Source organism: Grammomys surdaster, unplaced genomic scaffold (genome assembly GCF_004785775.1).
Source record: "Grammomys surdaster isolate TR1022 unplaced genomic scaffold, NIH_TR_1.0 338, whole genome shotgun sequence".
NCBI lineage: Eukaryota > Metazoa > Chordata > Mammalia > Rodentia > Muridae > Grammomys > Grammomys surdaster.
The window spans coordinates 2,895,620-2,912,696 of record NW_021604757.1 but is presented as its reverse complement, the minus strand read 5'-3'; the positions used below and the strand labels follow the sequence as shown (position 1 = coordinate 2,912,696).

Here is a 17,077-nt window from a genome sequence, read left to right as displayed (position 1 = left end):
TAAGAGGTCAGCCTGAAACCCCTAACAGCAGCAGATTCTGAACAGATATAAGAATACCTAATTTGAAAATGACAAAACATTATGAATAGACATTTTTCTTAAGCAAATAAGGTCTTGAGAATAACATTATTACTTGTCATAGAAATGTTATGTTAAAATTGACCTAAAATGAAGCATGGTGGTATACACAGACTAGGATTCAGGAGGATTGCTATGAGCTTGAGGGAACCTGGGCTATTAAAAAAAAAGAAAGAAAGAAAGGAATAGAAAAACTGCAGTAGGGTATCATTACACAAGAATCAGAATTGTTTAAGTAAAAAATAGTCCTAATTTCTGGGCATTGGTGGTGCATGCCTTTAATCCTAGCACTTGGGTGGGAGAACCTTCTACAGAGGAAGTTTCAGGACAGCCATGGCTACAAAGACAAATCATGTCTTAAAAAAAAAAAGTTGAAGGTGTAGTGGTACACATCTATAATCCCATTGCAAGGGAGGCAGAGGCAGGTAGGTCTATCAGAGGTCAGTGTACATAGTTTCAGGTCAGGGAAGACTATGTAGAGATACTGTCTCACAATTAAAAAATAATAATAAATTAAAAATGAAATGTAAGATCATCTTTGGCTACTTAGGAGTTAGAGGCCAACCTGGGTCTCCATCTCCAAGAAACAAAACTAAAAGCCAGAACCAGAATGATGGCTCAGTGAATAGAATGCTTACCCTCAAAATTTGATGGCTGGTGTTTGATCCCCTGGTTTTCATAAATTGAAGTAAAGAAGGGACTCCACAAATCATCTTCTAGCCACATAGACACATCCACCTCCAATAAATAAATTTTTAAACAAATCTAGTTCAAGGGTGGGAGTATAGCCCAATGGTATAATGTGTGCATTGTATGCACCAACTCTGGGTTCTATTCCTAATGCTGAAGAAAAAAATAATTCAGCGTTTGGGACTAATAAAAATCATTAAGCCTGACATCAATCATAGTAATTACTCACTTAAAATATTTGACTAGTCTTTTTTTTTTCTTTTTTTCTTCTGGCAGCTTCTGGGATGGCTGGCAGAGAAACTACCTACACTTCGTTTCACTCCCACAGATCTTATCCTTTGTGTTCCTCATCTGTATTCCTGTCTAGAAGATCGAAATGGAGATGTACGGAAGAAGGCCCAAGATGCATTGCCATTCTTTATGATGCATTTAGGATATGAAAAAATGGCTAAGGCTACTGGGAAACTAAAGGTACTAGTTTTTATTAGACAAATAGTGTTAAAAGGTATTAGAAAATATTAAACATTAATTTATTGTAGGCAAAAGATGCCACCTACCATGGGATGCAATCTGCAATTCTAATGAAAGCAAAATACAATTTTAGCAGTGTAGTTTGGTGACGTACAGTAGTGGAAATTATTACCTTCTAGAATGGTAGTTACTCAAATGTGACTTCATAATGTATGTTACTTCTTTTGTGCTTTGTGCTGCCACCTTTACTTCATTGGTGAATCAAAAGTAGGAGCTCAAGCATTTTTGGTAGCAGACTTGTGGTAATCTCAGTATTAATGTAATGTTTATGTCAACTTTCATTTGCTTTGTCCTTATAGCCAACTTCTAAAGATCAAGTCTTGGCCATGCTAGAAAAGGCCAAAGCTAACATGCCATCCAAGCCTGCTGCACCTGCTAAGGCAACGTCCAAACCAATGGGAGGGTCGGCTCCAGCCAAAACCCAGCCTATACCAGGTAACAACTTTGACAGTGACCTGAAGGAACTCACATTACAGCCAGCCTGATAACCTTTTCATTGTATTTCCTCACCTCTTCCTCCAAATGTTTGCCAAGTACTGATGTCACAGTATGTACTAAAGATGTGATCATTATTTTTTAATGCCACAAAGATGTAGTAATTCAAATACTGCTTTCAAGAATTATTCCGTGCTGTTTTTAAGGTTTCCACAGCTATTTTCTATCATTGGACATTCTAGTTAGAAGAGGAGTTGGTAACATCTAGCTTAACCTACTTTAACAACATAAAACCAGGGAGGTTAGTGATTTTCACAAGGTCAAATAGCCAGTACTTGAACCTGCCTGAAATTCTGCTTAGTAACATGTGACTGCATAACACTGATAATACTTAGGACTCATGCTGAGCTCTTAACCCGCTACTGACCTATATCTGAACCCCTACATTTTTTAATAAAAATCTATCTGATAATCCTGATATTAAAAGTCAATAATAGTCAGGCAGTGGTTGTGCACTCAGCACTTGGGAGGCAAAGGCAGATGGATCTCTTGAGTGTGAGGCCAGCCTGGTCTACAGAGTGAGTTCAGGGTCAGCCAGAGCTACATAGTGAGACCCTGTCTTGGTTGGGAGTAGGGAGGGGGGTGTTGATAATATATAGTCTATAGTCACTTGATTTCTAGACTTCTTGCTTTATCAAAGCAATTTTCTTCTGATTAATGGTATAGAACTTGCTATGAAGTTAGAAATTTTACATTATCCAACACTTGTATCCATGTGTATACTCAGATTTAATATTTATTGGACTCTTATTTAGAAGTTAATTTCAATGATAGCCCCTACTTTTAAAGAAGTATTAATGTGGCAAAAAGTACTGTTACCTGTTATTTATAAAATAATTTCAAAATTGCAGTTTAAATATTGTTAAACTAGAGACAAACTATGAACTAATTTTGTAACATGCTTAAAAAGACTTTTTTTCAAGTTATTTGAAATTTTTTTCCTTTTTTTAAAATTATTTGTTTAATTATTTAACTATTTGATTTGCTTACTTCTGCTTCCTAAATGCTGGGATTAAAGGCATACACCATCACTGCCCAGCTTTTAAATTTCTTTGAATCTATATATAAAACCCTTGACTGTCTTAAAACTCAGTATGTAGATCAGGCTGGCCTAGAACTCAGAGATCTGCCTACCTCTCATCAGTGCTGGGATTGTAGGCGTGTGCCACAACACCCAGCAAAATGTCTTTTTTCTGATATGAAAAGTGAATGGCCGATACTATACAATTCAATGCTTTATTTGTGCCAGGATGATAAATTGGGATATATTTCATGAAAAAAATTGAAACTAGGAGATACACATTAGAATACAAAGAAAAGCCGGGCGGTGGTGGCGCACGCCTTTAATCCCAGCACTCGGGAGGCAGAGGCAGGCGGATTTCTGAGTTCGAGGCCAGCCTGGTCTACAGAGTGAGTTCCAGGACAGCCCCGGCTATACAGAGAAACCCTGTCTCGAAAAACCAAAAAAAAAAAAAAAAAAAAGAATACAAAGAAAATATTTCTAGTTAAGCTAGAGTAATTTATTCTTTAGAAAGGACAGAGCAAAGTGTTAGAACAAGGAAATCGTTTAAAAGATACACACACGTATAATAGAGAATATTCAATATTTATTTGAGATCTTATTGACTTCCAATTTTATTTTATGTATATGAGTGCTCTAGCTGCATATTTATGGCTGCATGCCAGAAGAGGACATCAGATTACATTAAAAATGGTTGTGAGCCACCATGTAGTTGTTGGGAATTGAACTCAGGACCTCAGAAAGAGCAGCTAATGCCCTTAACTACTGAATAGGAAACTTCTAGCTCACTTTCAGCTTGATGTCTTTATATTTTTTGTATCTGAATACTAAGGGGTTTTCAGCCATAAGATCTTGCCATCTGGCTGTTGTGGGTAACAAGAACAATGCCAATTACCTGTTTGTTTTATTTTTAGGCTAATATCTTGTGGCTTCTAGAATAACTTTACTCAGCAGTGCCGAGTACTCAGTCTTGTGTTTTGTTTATTTGCTTTTGTTTTTAATTTAATTAGCTTATAAAGTAGCAAGTTTCTGTATATTTTCCCATACATCATTTGTTTTGATCCCCTATTCCCTCTTCTTATTTGTAGATCATATCTTCCAACTTGTAACACTTTCCCTGGCTGTACCTAAGTGGTAGAACAGTAGGCATGTGCCACTCTACCCAGACTTTAAAGAGAAACTTGAAGAGAAAATAAGACTAGGGAAAAAAAAAATCTTTAAATCCCTTATATATTGAAAAAATTAAGACTACAGAAGTCTTTTTTATCATCATTATGTGTTTAATGTATCTAGGGTAAATTATATTAATTTAACACAGTATATGTCCCTCCCCCCTCAAAGTGCCTGTTGAAGATTCTGTTTCCAGTACCATAGAAGCTAAGCCTGATCTGAAAAAGGCTAAAGCTCCAGGAGTTTCTTCCAAAGCAAAGGTATGTTAATACTGCACATTTATGTAGTTCTTTTGTCTTAATTTATACACTGAGTGACTCAGTTAGAAAAGGTCATAGACGTGATAGAATATCACTGCTCTTGATAATATCAAATTAAGGATTCATTGAGGTTTCTGTGTCTTTTGTTTGTTTGATTGGTTTCATTTTTTCCTGCACAAGATAAAACTTATATACTGAGACACAAAGCTTGTTATTATTCAGATCCCAAAACAGTCATTCTGTTTCTACAAAATGCTGTCATGGAAATCTTGAGTATTTCTCCTTATGAAAAGAATAGAATAGTTGTCTATAACATGGTGGCAAACTCATTTAATCCTAGCACTGGGACACAGAGGTAGACAGCTCTCTGCAAGTTTGTGGCTAGCCTGGTCTATGTGGTAAGATCCTGTCTCAAAAATAAAGGAAAAAAAGCATATGCACTGTCAGCTCTGTTAAAAATTACCACTTTAGAATAGTCTGTATTTGAAGATAATCACCTTCCTTCACATGGCTCAATTAGATCTTCAGGCATAAAGATACTCCAGCTGGTTGGGTTTTTTTGTTTTTTATTGTTTTGTTTTACATTTATTGGAGGCTGAAGAATTGGATTATTGGATCAACAGTTCAGAGCACTTGCCACTCATGCAAAGAACCTGACTTCAATTTCCAGCACTCACATGTTGGCTCATAACCATCTGTAGCTCCTGTCCCAGGGATCTAGTGCCCTCTACTGATGTCCACTGGTACCAGATGCATGTGGTGCACATGCACACAAATACATGCAAGCAAAACACTCATACAGATAAAAATTAATCTTTAAAAAAATAAAAATAATAAAAATTGGGTCTTAAAATTGACTTATTTTTTGGTATGGGTTTTTTGCTTGTATGTGTGTTTATGTATCACATGTATGCATTACTAGTCAAGTTCTGAAAAGGATGTCCCCTGAAATGGGAACCACAGAAATCTGTAAGCCACCATGTGGGTGTTGAGACCCAACCAGGGTCCTCTGGAAGATCAGTCAATGATCTTAATTGCTGAGCCATACTCCAGCCCTACTCTGATTAGTCTAAACAGCAATACCTTTTGTCTCTACACTAGTGGGGCTTGGACCACCAATTATTTCAGTACCCATGTGGAGTTGCATGACTTAAATATATTCACATGTCCCATTTTAATACTCCCTAGGCAATGGTTTTATTTAATTATATGTTGGAACGATAACAAAATTACCATCAGTTTCTGCATCAACACACAGAGCTAGTCTCTGTATTTAGACTGCTTATTGTTTAGTACTTACAAAGGGAAAATTAAGAAACTATAGTAAATCTAACAATAAACAAGAAATTCTCATAGCAAATCTAAATGAAAACAACCTGTCGGTAGTTGAGTATAAGTGACTAGGAATTTGATTGTTCAACATATTTATTATTGTACACTCATCATAGAGTTGGTGTTTTCTAGGTGTTCTTCTAAATACTATAATTATTAACTGGACATAGTGGCTCATGCTGTAATCTCAGTACTCCAAACATGCCTGAAGACTGTTCAGTGTTCAGTTGTTCAGTGTCTTCCTGTACTACCTACTGAGTTTCCAACCAACTTGAGCTTCAGAATGTACAGAATGAGGTTGTGTGTGTTGCTGTGCATGTGAAGGAAAGAAGGAAGATTATAATTACCCTTTTTTCTTCCTTATGAGTATGTTCTTAATTCTGTGAGTTAATTGATGGGGTAATTATCTTCAAAACTATATAGTGAGGTTGTTCTTTCCTGTCTTTTTTTTTTAATATTTTGATTAAAAGTGCTTTGAAGTATTTTTTTACTCTATTATTAATTCCATATTTTTTTTTAAAAAAAGTTTGCAAAGCACTTTTTTAAAAAAAAAGATTTATTTGTTTTATTTATATGAGTTCTATTGTAGCTGTCTTCAGACACACCAGAAGAGGGCATCAGATCCTATTACAGATGGTTGGGAGCCACCATGAGGCTGCTGGGACTTGAACTCAGGACCTCTGGAAGAACAGTCAGAGCTCTTAACTGCTGAGCCATTTCTCCAACCCCCTAACAAAGCACTTTCATACTTATTTTGACTCATACTTATTTTGTAATAATAAAATACAAAATGAGCTCATACTTATTTTGACTGAATGATACCGTATTTAGAAAGACATTCTGGGCAATTAGAAAAATTAGTTTTTGCTACATGACTTGAATAATAAGATTTAACTTTCATCTTAAGCATATGTACTATTCTTCATTTTTCTTTCATCTAGTAAAAAGTCTTTTAGCCATTGTTTTTTAAAACTAAATATTTAAAATGTTTATAGCAACTTTCTTTAGAAACATTTAATATCTTAGTTACACTATGGTAGAGATAGAATAAAGATATATAGAGAAAAATAGAGCTTTTTCAACTAAGTGATGTGAACTGTATAAGTGCTGTTCATTCAGATGGCATTGATATGAAATATATAAATAGCATTGAAAAGCCTGGCAGTGGTGGGCCACACACACCTTTTCTTTAATCCCAGCACTCAGAAGGCAGAGACAGGCAGATCTCTGAGTTAGAGGCCAGGCTGGTCTACAGGCTAGTTCCAGGACAGCCAGGCTACACAAAGAATCCGTATCTTGAAAAAAAAAAAAAATAATATTAAGATTTCAAGGAAGAAAACTTCCCAATAAAAACTGTCGGTGACCTAGACTATTTGGAGTTAATAACAATTCATTTACATATATATGCCCTTCTTGCTCAATGACTAATAAAAAGTCGTGTAATATAATTTTAAAGCATTTATGGTACACATACGTAATCAAAATCAAAAGAGGCTGAGGTGGTCAGGTTGAATCTGGTCTGCACAGCAGGTCTCTGAACAGCGATTTCTCAGCTTGATGCTCTTTTGCTAGGCAGTAGCATCTGTTTATCAGAAGTGGCCTAACTAATCAATATTCTCTTAACTCTGGTTATAGAGTGCACAAGGGAAGAAAGTGCCAAGCAAAACCACCTTAAAGGAAGATGACGACAAATCTGGGCCTATTTTTATTGTTGTTCCAAATGGAAAGGAGCAAAGGATGAGAGATGAGAAAGCATTAAAGGTAAGGAAGTGAATCTTTGGGAGTTTTTGCTTGTTTTTGTTAATCAGAAAAGTTTTTTTAGGCTAGAAGTAGTGGCATAAGTCTTTAATACCAACAGAGGCAGGCAGATGTCTATTAATTTGAATGCAGGCCTCTTAAGTTTGAGGCTAGCCTGGTCTACATAGCAGTCCCTCCAGGGAAATATAGTGAGATGCTGTCTTTAAAAAAATTTAAAAAGTTGTTGGGATTTTGTTGTTGTTGTTGTTGTTTGTTTTTTCAATATGGAATTGTTAGCACATATAATCCCAACACTGAAGAATATGAAGCAGCAAAATTCTAAATGTTAAGACCATTTTAAAGTTACTTTGATCTTATTGACTCCCTCCTCTTTAATCCGATCAGGCAGATCTTTCCATTCTAGACCAGCCTGGTCTACATAAGTGAGTTCCTGGACCACCAGGTCTACATATACCCTGTCTCAAAAACAAAACAAATTATTTATTTTCAGGGATATGCATGTGTTTCCAAATACACACTTGCACATTACACATACATATTTTGATTACTTCTAGTCAAATCACAATATTACAGTCATAGAATTACAAATTGTGCTGTCACAAACATGTGTCAGAGTCTAAAGAGATAGCCTTAGTAGTTTAAGAGCACATACTGCTCTTGCACAGGACCTAAGTTTGATTTCCAGCAACATGTCAGGTGGATCACAAACTCATGTAACTCATGTTTTCCTTCTAAAAAATTATGCCAACAATGTTTACCATGTCTCACAATTATGGCATTTATATGCTTTTTTTTGTTTTCATTATTTTTAGTGACACATTTTATTATATAGCCCCGACTGCTTCCATGGTGCTAGGATTAAAAATAAATAAATAAATGGTCATCAACATTTATTTTTTTATATTAATATTTGCTCAAAATTGGTTTCTTACAGGATTTCAGAAGTATAACACCTTGAGCTATATTTTATGTTCATAAATAATTACTAATGAATCTTATTTAACTAAAAAGTACTTAGAGCCAAGCAGGATGGTACATGTTTACAGCCCCAGCATTTGGAGGCTTAATCAGCAGGAGCTCAACTTTGAGTCCAGCCTGGTCTACAGAGCAATACACTGTCTCAAAAAATGTAAGAAACTAGCAAGAAAGGTGGCTTAGCAATTAAGAGCACTGGCTGTTCCTACAGAACAGTAGGATTTGATTCCTAGTGTCTACATGGTAGCTCACAACTGTGGCTGTAAATCCAGCTCCAAAGAGTCCAGTACCTTCTTCTAGCCTTCAAAGGCACCAGGCATGGAGGTAATAGGCAAACTTATACATGCAATCAAAACACCCGTACACAAAAATGAAGAGTAGAAAAAAAAGAAAAGATTATATATATATATATTAAAAAAAAAAAAAAGACTGAGCAGGCTAAGACAGGAAGATTACTATGAATTCAAGGCCAGTCTGCTCGCCATATTCAGACCAGTGAGTACTAAATAGTACCTGTCTCAACAAGAGAAAGAAAGAAAGAAAGAGAGAGAGAGAAAGAGAGAGAGAGAGAGAGAGAGAGGGAGGGAGGGAAAGGGAAAAAAAGGGAAAAGGGGAAAAAGGGGAAAAAGGGAAAAGGGGAAAAAAGGGAAGAAAAGGGAAAAAGGGAAGAAAAGGAAAAAGGAAAAGGAAAGGAAAAAGAAAAGAAAAAGAAGAACAGAAGCACAAAGATACCACAGAAGTTGAGTCTTTCAGCTGGACAGATGACTCTCAACTTTGCTTCAGTTCCTGTACTCAGTGCCTTTCTATTTTCCCCCCTCAGGTGCTAAAGTGGAATTTTACTACCCCACGTGATGAGTACATTGAACAGCTGAAGACTCAGATGTCTAGCTGTGTGGCTAAATGGTTACAAGATGAAATGTTTCACTCAGATTTTCAGCATCACAATAAAGCCCTGGCTGTAATGGTTGATGTAAGTCTTCAAATAGATAAATGTCTGTCTCAGGAATATGAAAATATGGAATGCTGAGAATTGGTCACAACTTTGAATACTTTGAGGAAGACATAGAATACACTATGTTCTCTGTAGAGCTGTTTCATTTGATAGAATAAATGATGGTGTATTTTGGGGATCCTGGTGAAGGTTTAAAAATCTTACATTTTCTTTTGGGCACCATTACAATTTAAGAAATATATGCCTAGTGAAAATTTAAATTTATATATAGTCTTACCTGTGGGGTTTTTACTTTTATTTTAAGCACTTGGAAAGTGAAAAAGACGGTGTGATCAGCTGCTTAGATCTTATCTTAAAATGGCTTACCCTCCGGTTTTTCGACACCAATACAAGCGTCCTAATGAAGGCACTGGAATATTTAAAATTGCTCTTCACCCTGCTGAGTGAAGAAGAGTATCATCTTACTGAGAATGAAGCATCCTCCTTTATCCCCTATCTCATCCTCAAGGTAATGTGTTCTCATCCTGGGAGGCTACTTGAGTTCTGAGCTAACCTTGGTTCTTACACTTTTATTCTTTCATTTATGGCATGATGGTATCTCCTTTCATTCACTCTCAAGATCCTTTCAAGATACAGTAATGCATGAAATAACCATTGCACTCAGAAAAGGTCTCTGTTACTTCTTGTTGACCAGGTTGGAGAACCAAAGGATGTCATTCGTAAAGATGTCCGTGCTATCCTGAACCGGATGTGCCTTGTCTACCCAGCCAGCAAAATGTTCCCCTTCATCATGGAAGGGACGAAGTCCAAAAACTCTAAACAGAGAGCAGGTAAAGCAAAGCATCAATATGTGTCCATCTCTCTTTCTAGAGTTGCTGAGAGCTGAGTTCAGAGCCCCATATGTTCTCTATACTGAGACATATGTCCCAACCCACTCCCCACAACCCCTAAAATTGAAGTTAAGGTGCAAGTCTTTGCACAAGTGAGTCTCAATAAGTCATTTATAAATGAGCAATGAAATTTCTTCAGTGTCTGTGTAGTTGATTCCAGTTTTCTTATTCAAACTGTGAGAGTGATGAGTTGCACACTGGTGGAGCCATAGTATCAGGTGATACAGGCACCACTCAGTACCACCCTGGTGACAAAATCAAGTGCACAGGGGCCATCTGACTCACAGGCATATCCTGTCCTGAACACTTATAACACCATTGTTTCATATATGACAGTGTAAAAGAAAGAAAAATCTATAAAGACCCAGAATAAGATTTGGCACTTCCTGTGTGCCAAAGAAAAGTTGCAGAAGCTTCTATATCATGTTTTTGGGTTTCATTAATATGTTCTTTCTTCCCCAATAGAGTGCCTGGAAGAGTTAGGTTGCTTAATTGAGTCCTATGGTATGAATGTTTGTCAGCCAACCCCAGGAAAAGCCTTAAAGGAGATAGCTATTCACATAGGAGACCGAGACAATGCTGTACGGAATGCTGCCCTCAACACCATTGTAACAGTGTACAATGTGCATGGAGATCAGGTGTTCAAACTGATTGGAAATGTAAGTGATATTTCTCTACATGCCTTGTCAGTATATTGTAAAAAGAGTTCCAAGGTTTCTTGGTTATTGGGTCTCCTGCCATCTCAACTCTCCTGGAGTTGCATTGGTTATTAAGCTTAACTGTCAAGAGATCCAGGTATATATATATTTCAGGTACTTTCATTGATGTTGGACCTCTTTGCTGTGTTTAAGTAGAATTTTTTTTTTAACTTACAGCTGCTTACTTAAGATATGAGAGCTATTTTTGAATTAAGAAATCTGAGCTACTCTGGATTTTAAATACTTCATGGCAATCTGCTCTATGGTTTTTGGTGCACTTGGTTATTAGTACCCTTTTGGAAACAATGTTGGATACAGGGATCAAACTTCAGCCATGTGACACTTTTCCAGGCACATTAGTTCTTTAGTTCTGCCTCTTGATTCCTTGCTTCCTTGTAAGCCTGTCATTATTGTGCCTCTTCCTCAGTTCTTTACTCTGGTAAAGTTATAATAGCACCATTTTAATGCACTGTACGTAAATTGTATTTTCATTCTCTAATAAAATACTCTCACCAGTGAAGAACATAAAACAAGTAGACTTTGTTTTATCAGATGACCAAAAGTGAAAAATTGTGCTTATAGTCACAATTTGTTTTAAACAACAAAATGTTCATTCATTAATTACTCTAAATCATTAATTTTTTACCTTTTCTTCTTCTTCTTCTTCTTCTCCTTCTCCTTCTTCTTCTTTTTTTTTTTTTTTTGGTTTGGTTTTTCGAGACAGGGTTTCTCTGTGAAGCCCTGGCTGTCCTGGAACTCACCCTGTAGACCAGGCTGGCCTTGAACTCAGAAATCCGCCTGCCTCTGCCTCCCAAGTGCTGGGATTAAAGGCAGGCGTGCGCCACCACCGCCCGGCTTACCTTTTCTTCTTTATTCTTCCTTTTTAAATAAATTTTTTTTTAAGTTTGATATATGTCAGACCAGGTTCAAACTCACTATGTAGCCAGTGATTATCTTGAAATTCTTTTGTTTGTTTGTTTGTTTGTTTATTTGTTTATTCTCTTTCATTTATGTATTTATTTATTTTGAGGCAGGGTCTCTTCTTTGTAGTAATTCTTGAGCTGGCTATTTTGACCAGGCTGGCCTAGAACTCACAGAGATCCTCCTCTTCTCCCACCCCCAACTCCTTAGTACTAGGGTTAAAGTCGTGAGCCACCATCCATGCTTAGCCTAAGACTTTGAACATTTCTGATTCTACCCCTACATCCTGAGTGCTAGAATTACTAGTATGTGCAATTATGTCCAGTTTTATATGATGTTGTGTCAAACCGAGGCTTTGTACATACTAGGCAAGTATACTACCAACTGAACAATCATGCTGTTTTTAGTGTTTTGATTATAGTTATTAATATTAGTTATTACTTTTATATCCTTTTCTTTCATATGTTGTTATTATAGCTGTGTAGATATTAACGGTAGTTGACTTAATAATATAATGATATAAAAGCTAGCAAGATAATTCAATGGATAAAGTTGTTTTGCAATCAAGCCTGAGTACCTGAGTTTCATCCCTGGAACCACATGTTTAAAGGAAAGAATCAACTCCCACAAGTTCTCCTATAACTTTTATGAGTATTGTGGTGCTTGTGTGAACACAACATGCACACACAGACACACACACCAAATAAATGAAAGAAGCACTTTTTAGAAGTAATGTAGTTGGTTGGCTTTGTTTATTTTTAAGATTTTTTTATATGAGTGTTTTGGATGCATGTACATATGTGCATATATGTACCACATGTGTGCCTGGTGCTGCAAAGGCTAGAATTAGGCATGGAACCTCTAGAACTGGAGTTATAGCTGGACGCAGTGGTGTACTCAGAAGGCAGAGGCAGGAAGACCTCTCTGAGTTCCAGGACACCCAGGGCTATTTCACAGAGAACCCATGTCTTTTTTTTTTTTAAAAAAAGGCAATGGTGGCATACACACTTTTAATCCCAGCACTCAGAGGGCAAAGGATCTGTGAGTTCCAGGACAGCCAGAGCTACAGAGAAACCCTGTCTCGAATAACAAAAATACACAAAAACTAGAGTTATGTATTATGAGGCACCATGTGGATGCTGGTAAGTGAACCTAAGTCCTTTGCAAAGGTAACACATACTTTTTAATATAGAGCCATCTGTCCAGCCCCCTAATGTCGAAATTTTAAAGTAAATTTGGTCTATCATAATAGCGTCTTTATTTTTTTTTTTCTATGTGAAAATAAAGTAAGGAGGGGGAAGAGAGGGGGGGAGGGAGGGAGGGAGAGAGAGAGAGTTAATTTTGTTTTTAAAAGACTGGATTTGTGTGTAGTTGCCTGTCGTGGAACTCACTCTGTAGTCTATGCTAGCCTTGAACTCAGAGATCCACCTACCTTTGCCTCCCAAGAACTAGGATCAAAGGCATGTGCTACCACTGCCTGGCTTCTTTTAAGCTGGGATGGTTAATTTTTTGAGATAGAGTTTCTCCGTATAACAGCTTTGGATGTCCTAGAATTCCATTTGTAGTCAGACTGGTTTGTAGACCAACAGTCCTTGAACTCAGAGAAACCTTTCTGCCTTTGCCTCCCAATACTGGGATTAAAAGTATGCACCACCTGCCGGGCAGTGGTGGCGCACGCCTTTAATCCCGGCACTTGGGAGGCAGAGGCAGGTGGATTTCTGAGTTCGAGAGTTTGAGGCTAGCCTGGTCTACAGAGTGAGTTCCAGGACAGCCAGGGCTACACAGAGAAACCCTGTCTCTGAAAAAAAAAAAAAAAGTGTGCATCACCTTACCAGGTTTGCAGTGGATAATTCTGGATATTATTCTCCAGTAGGATTTGTATTTTAGTAAATTCGTGTGCTAATAGTTTGAATTTTTACAGCTTTCTGAGAAAGACATGAGCATGCTTGAGGAGAGGATTAAGCGGTCAGCAAAGAGACCCTCTGCTGCACCTGTGAAACAGGCTGATGAGAAACCTCAGCGCACACAGAATATAAACTCCAATGCCAACATGCTCCGCAAGGGGCCAGCTGAGGACATGTCTTCCAAACTTAAGTATGTGAATATAAATAGTTATCTGCTAGCATATCTATGGATTTAGCTTTGTGTGCTAAGAGCTTGTCTGTAACATAATCTTGAGTTTTTGTCATTATCATGCATGACAGAGTGTCTAGGGTAATGTCTTATGACCAAATGTTTAATCTTTCATTCTTCATTGTCTTTGTCTCAAAACCACTTCTAAATGGTCTTGTGCCTTCTTTCACTGCTTTTCCGTGGACAGAATTATGTATCGCACTTATAGGATGTAAGTACTGCCTGCTAATTTCTCATTAGCAGGGCTCTTATATCTTTCTAACTTCTGACATGGTTCCATCCCCTCTGGAGAGTCATCAGCTTTTACAACAGGGCAGCAGAGGCCATAAATCAGGCCTCCCATGAAAGTCTTCTTTATATTTGGTTGTACTCAAGTTCCTATTTTTGTTTTTGGTTTTTTTGTTGTTGTTATTTTGGTTTTTTTGAAACAGAGTCTCATAGTCCTAGCTGTCTTGGAGCTCACCATGTAAACTAGGCTACACTTGAATTCATAGAGTTTCAGCTGTCTCTGCTTCCCAGAGTGCTGGAATTAAAGGGGTACACCACCACAGCAGACCCAGTTTCCTATTCCTAAGATAAGGCTAATGAGATGCATGCATCCCAGAACTGGCCCATGGGCTTAAAATACTGCCTTCCAAACAAGACAGCACTGTTTGGGACTTTGTGTGCTGCAAATATAATTTTAACCAATTTGAATTTTGAAATTTTGCATGACTATATAATACTGGCCTAGTCCTATCAAGAGTGACTTCTTTCAAAGTATAAAATGTACTAAAAAACTGCATAAGATCATAAGATCTGCCTATGATCAGAACTTAAACACTGGTTAATTTCACAGAGAGAGTAGAGAACATCCAATCTACACTAATAATAATAATACTTTGGCTGATAGTGGATTTTCAGTCTATATAAATGTTTTCTGCTCCAGGTGGAATAGAAGTTCAAGATTGTCGGCAAGACTTTTGAAAATTAGAGATAATACACTTAACCAATAATCTAAGCACAAATTAAAGTTGCCCGCTCTCTCTTAGGATAATCTTGAACCAGTGTTGTTACTTCAGGCACTTTCCTACACTCATGAACTTAAATCCTTCAGAGGGGCTGAAACCAGAAGTTGAACATCTGTCTTGAAGCTTTGAGGCAGCTAGCAGTGCTAATATTGTCTTTGTGTTAAGAAATCCCTTTTAGTTCAGTAGCCTCTTTTTGCTTCCTTTAGTCAAGCTCGAAGCATGAGTGGGCATCCTGAAGCAGCCCAGATGGTTCGTCGAGAATTCCAGCTGGATTTAGATGAGATTGAAAATGATAATGGTACAGTCCGCTGTGAAATGCCAGAGCTTGTCCAGCACAAACTTGATGACATTTTTGAACCCGTCCTTATTCCTGAACCTAAGTAAGTTCAGCCTTTTCATTTAAATACAAACAGCTCGTGATCATTAAAGTGCATACCTGAAAAGAGCCCACTATGGAAGTATGCCATTGAAAATTCTTAGAGCTGATTGCTACCTAATAGTGACATCTTTAATAAAACCTGATCTAGTAGAGAATTGCATAATTCCCACTCATTAAAATGACTTGTAATTCATACTGAATTTTTCCTTTTGATCTGTTGTCTAGGATCCGGGCTGTATCTCCACATTTTGATGACATGCACAGTAATACAGCGTCCACAATCAATTTCATTATCTCCCAAGTAGCCAGTGGTGACATCAACACAAGTATCCAAGCTCTGACACAGGTAATGCGAATACTTCCCACAATAGAGACTTCATTGATCTATGTGGAGACTTAGAAGAATAATGGATTATGTACTAGTGTAATAACAGTAGTGAAGCATGCAGGCAGTGTCCAGTAGTATCCTGATTTTTAAAGAAAAGGACACAGGGACCACTCAGTTATCATTTGTATCAAATCCCCTAGAACTAGAGTTACAGACAATTGTGAATGAACTACCATATGGGTGCCAGGAATCAAACCCAGGTCCTCTGGAAGAACAGCCAGTGTTCTTATTTATGAGCCGTTTTTTCACTCCCCAGAAGCTATGTGTTTTTAACCATTTTCTGCTTCCTTCCCTAACAGTTCAGTTTTAAATGTATATAAGTAGGGAAGAGCTAGGTTTGTATTTGCTGTGGTGACAGTGGTTGTTAGTGAAGAACCACATTAGCTCAGAGCCAAGAGATAAAAGTCCAGTAGATTACAAGGAAAGTGTTCATAAAAGAACAGTGACATGTAGTAGAGCATCAGTTCCCAAGAAAAGGATGTTTGTGCAGGGGGCCACCCTGTCGTGGTGTAAGGCCCCAAGCAAAGCGAGTAGCATGCACAATGACTCGGAATGAGGAATCATCCAAACTAGAAAAAGGGACATCAAAATAGAGAAGAGCTGAAGGCATAAATAGGAGATTGGTTATATAGACTATAGACTGGTTAACTAAAAAAAAAAAAAAAATTACAAAGAAAATGGGAGTCATATTTGATCATGTGTACTCTAAATGACACCCTGACTCCATGCTATTTTTAGGCTGATTTTCCATAGTCATGGAGAAACTTCATTGGGTATTAAGGCAAGTCATCCATATTGGGGAAAATCTACCTTTAAGTTGTTGCTAAACATTCACTCAGTCATTTCATTTGTAGCATTCTTCAAAAAAAAACCAAAAAAACAAAAAGAAAACAAAAAACAAACAAACAAAAAAAACGCTGGGTGGTGGTGGCGCACATCTTTAATCCCAGCACTTAGGAGGCAGAGACAGGCAGATTTCTGAGTTCGAGGCCAGCCTGGTCTACAGAGTGAGTTCCAGGGCAGCCAGGGCTACACAGAGAAACCCTGTCTCGAAAAACCAAAATTAATTTTTTAAACTGTAATCAACAGTGACATTAGAAAAATAAATATAGCAGTATATATTCAAGACATTTACATAAAAGAATAATGAAGTGTTAGTAATGACATTTAAAATACACTGTTTGTTGGGCAATAGTGGCACACACCTTTAATCTCAGCACTAGTAAGGCAGAGGCAGGCAGATCTCTTTTAGTTCAAGGCCAGACTGGTTTACAGTATGAGTTCCAGGACACCCAGGAGGACACACAAAGAAACACTGTCTCAGAAGGAAGGAAGGAAGGAAGGAAGGAAGGAAGGAAGGAAGGAAGGAAGGAAGGAAGGAAGGAAGGAAGGAAGG

At 37.4% G+C, this 17,077-nt stretch overlaps 1 protein-coding gene and 1 non-coding gene across 3 annotated transcripts in view; both read left to right on the top strand.

The window, feature by feature from the left end:
* The window catches only part of Ckap5 (cytoskeleton associated protein 5), a 93,497-nt gene that overhangs the window by 62,474 nt on the left and 13,946 nt on the right, over window positions 1-17,077 (top strand). For both annotated transcript variants that reach the window (XM_028778514.1, XM_028778515.1), the window contains 11 exons: window positions 1,045-1,239; window positions 1,599-1,734; window positions 4,157-4,245; window positions 7,213-7,338; window positions 9,131-9,280; window positions 9,567-9,770; window positions 9,957-10,092; window positions 10,618-10,811; window positions 13,693-13,865; window positions 15,121-15,294; window positions 15,519-15,639. In XM_028778514.1, coding sequence (XP_028634347.1) covers window positions 1,045-1,239; window positions 1,599-1,734; window positions 4,157-4,245; window positions 7,213-7,338; window positions 9,131-9,280; window positions 9,567-9,770; window positions 9,957-10,092; window positions 10,618-10,811; window positions 13,693-13,865; window positions 15,121-15,294; window positions 15,519-15,639 — 1,698 coding nt within the window. The remainder of the gene's footprint in view (window positions 1-1,044; window positions 1,240-1,598; window positions 1,735-4,156; window positions 4,246-7,212; window positions 7,339-9,130; window positions 9,281-9,566; window positions 9,771-9,956; window positions 10,093-10,617; window positions 10,812-13,692; window positions 13,866-15,120; window positions 15,295-15,518; window positions 15,640-17,077) is intronic.
* Window positions 10,328-10,438, top strand: LOC114630412. Its single transcript, XR_003712819.1, has one exon. It is a non-coding gene; the product is annotated as a small nucleolar RNA SNORD67 (small nucleolar RNA).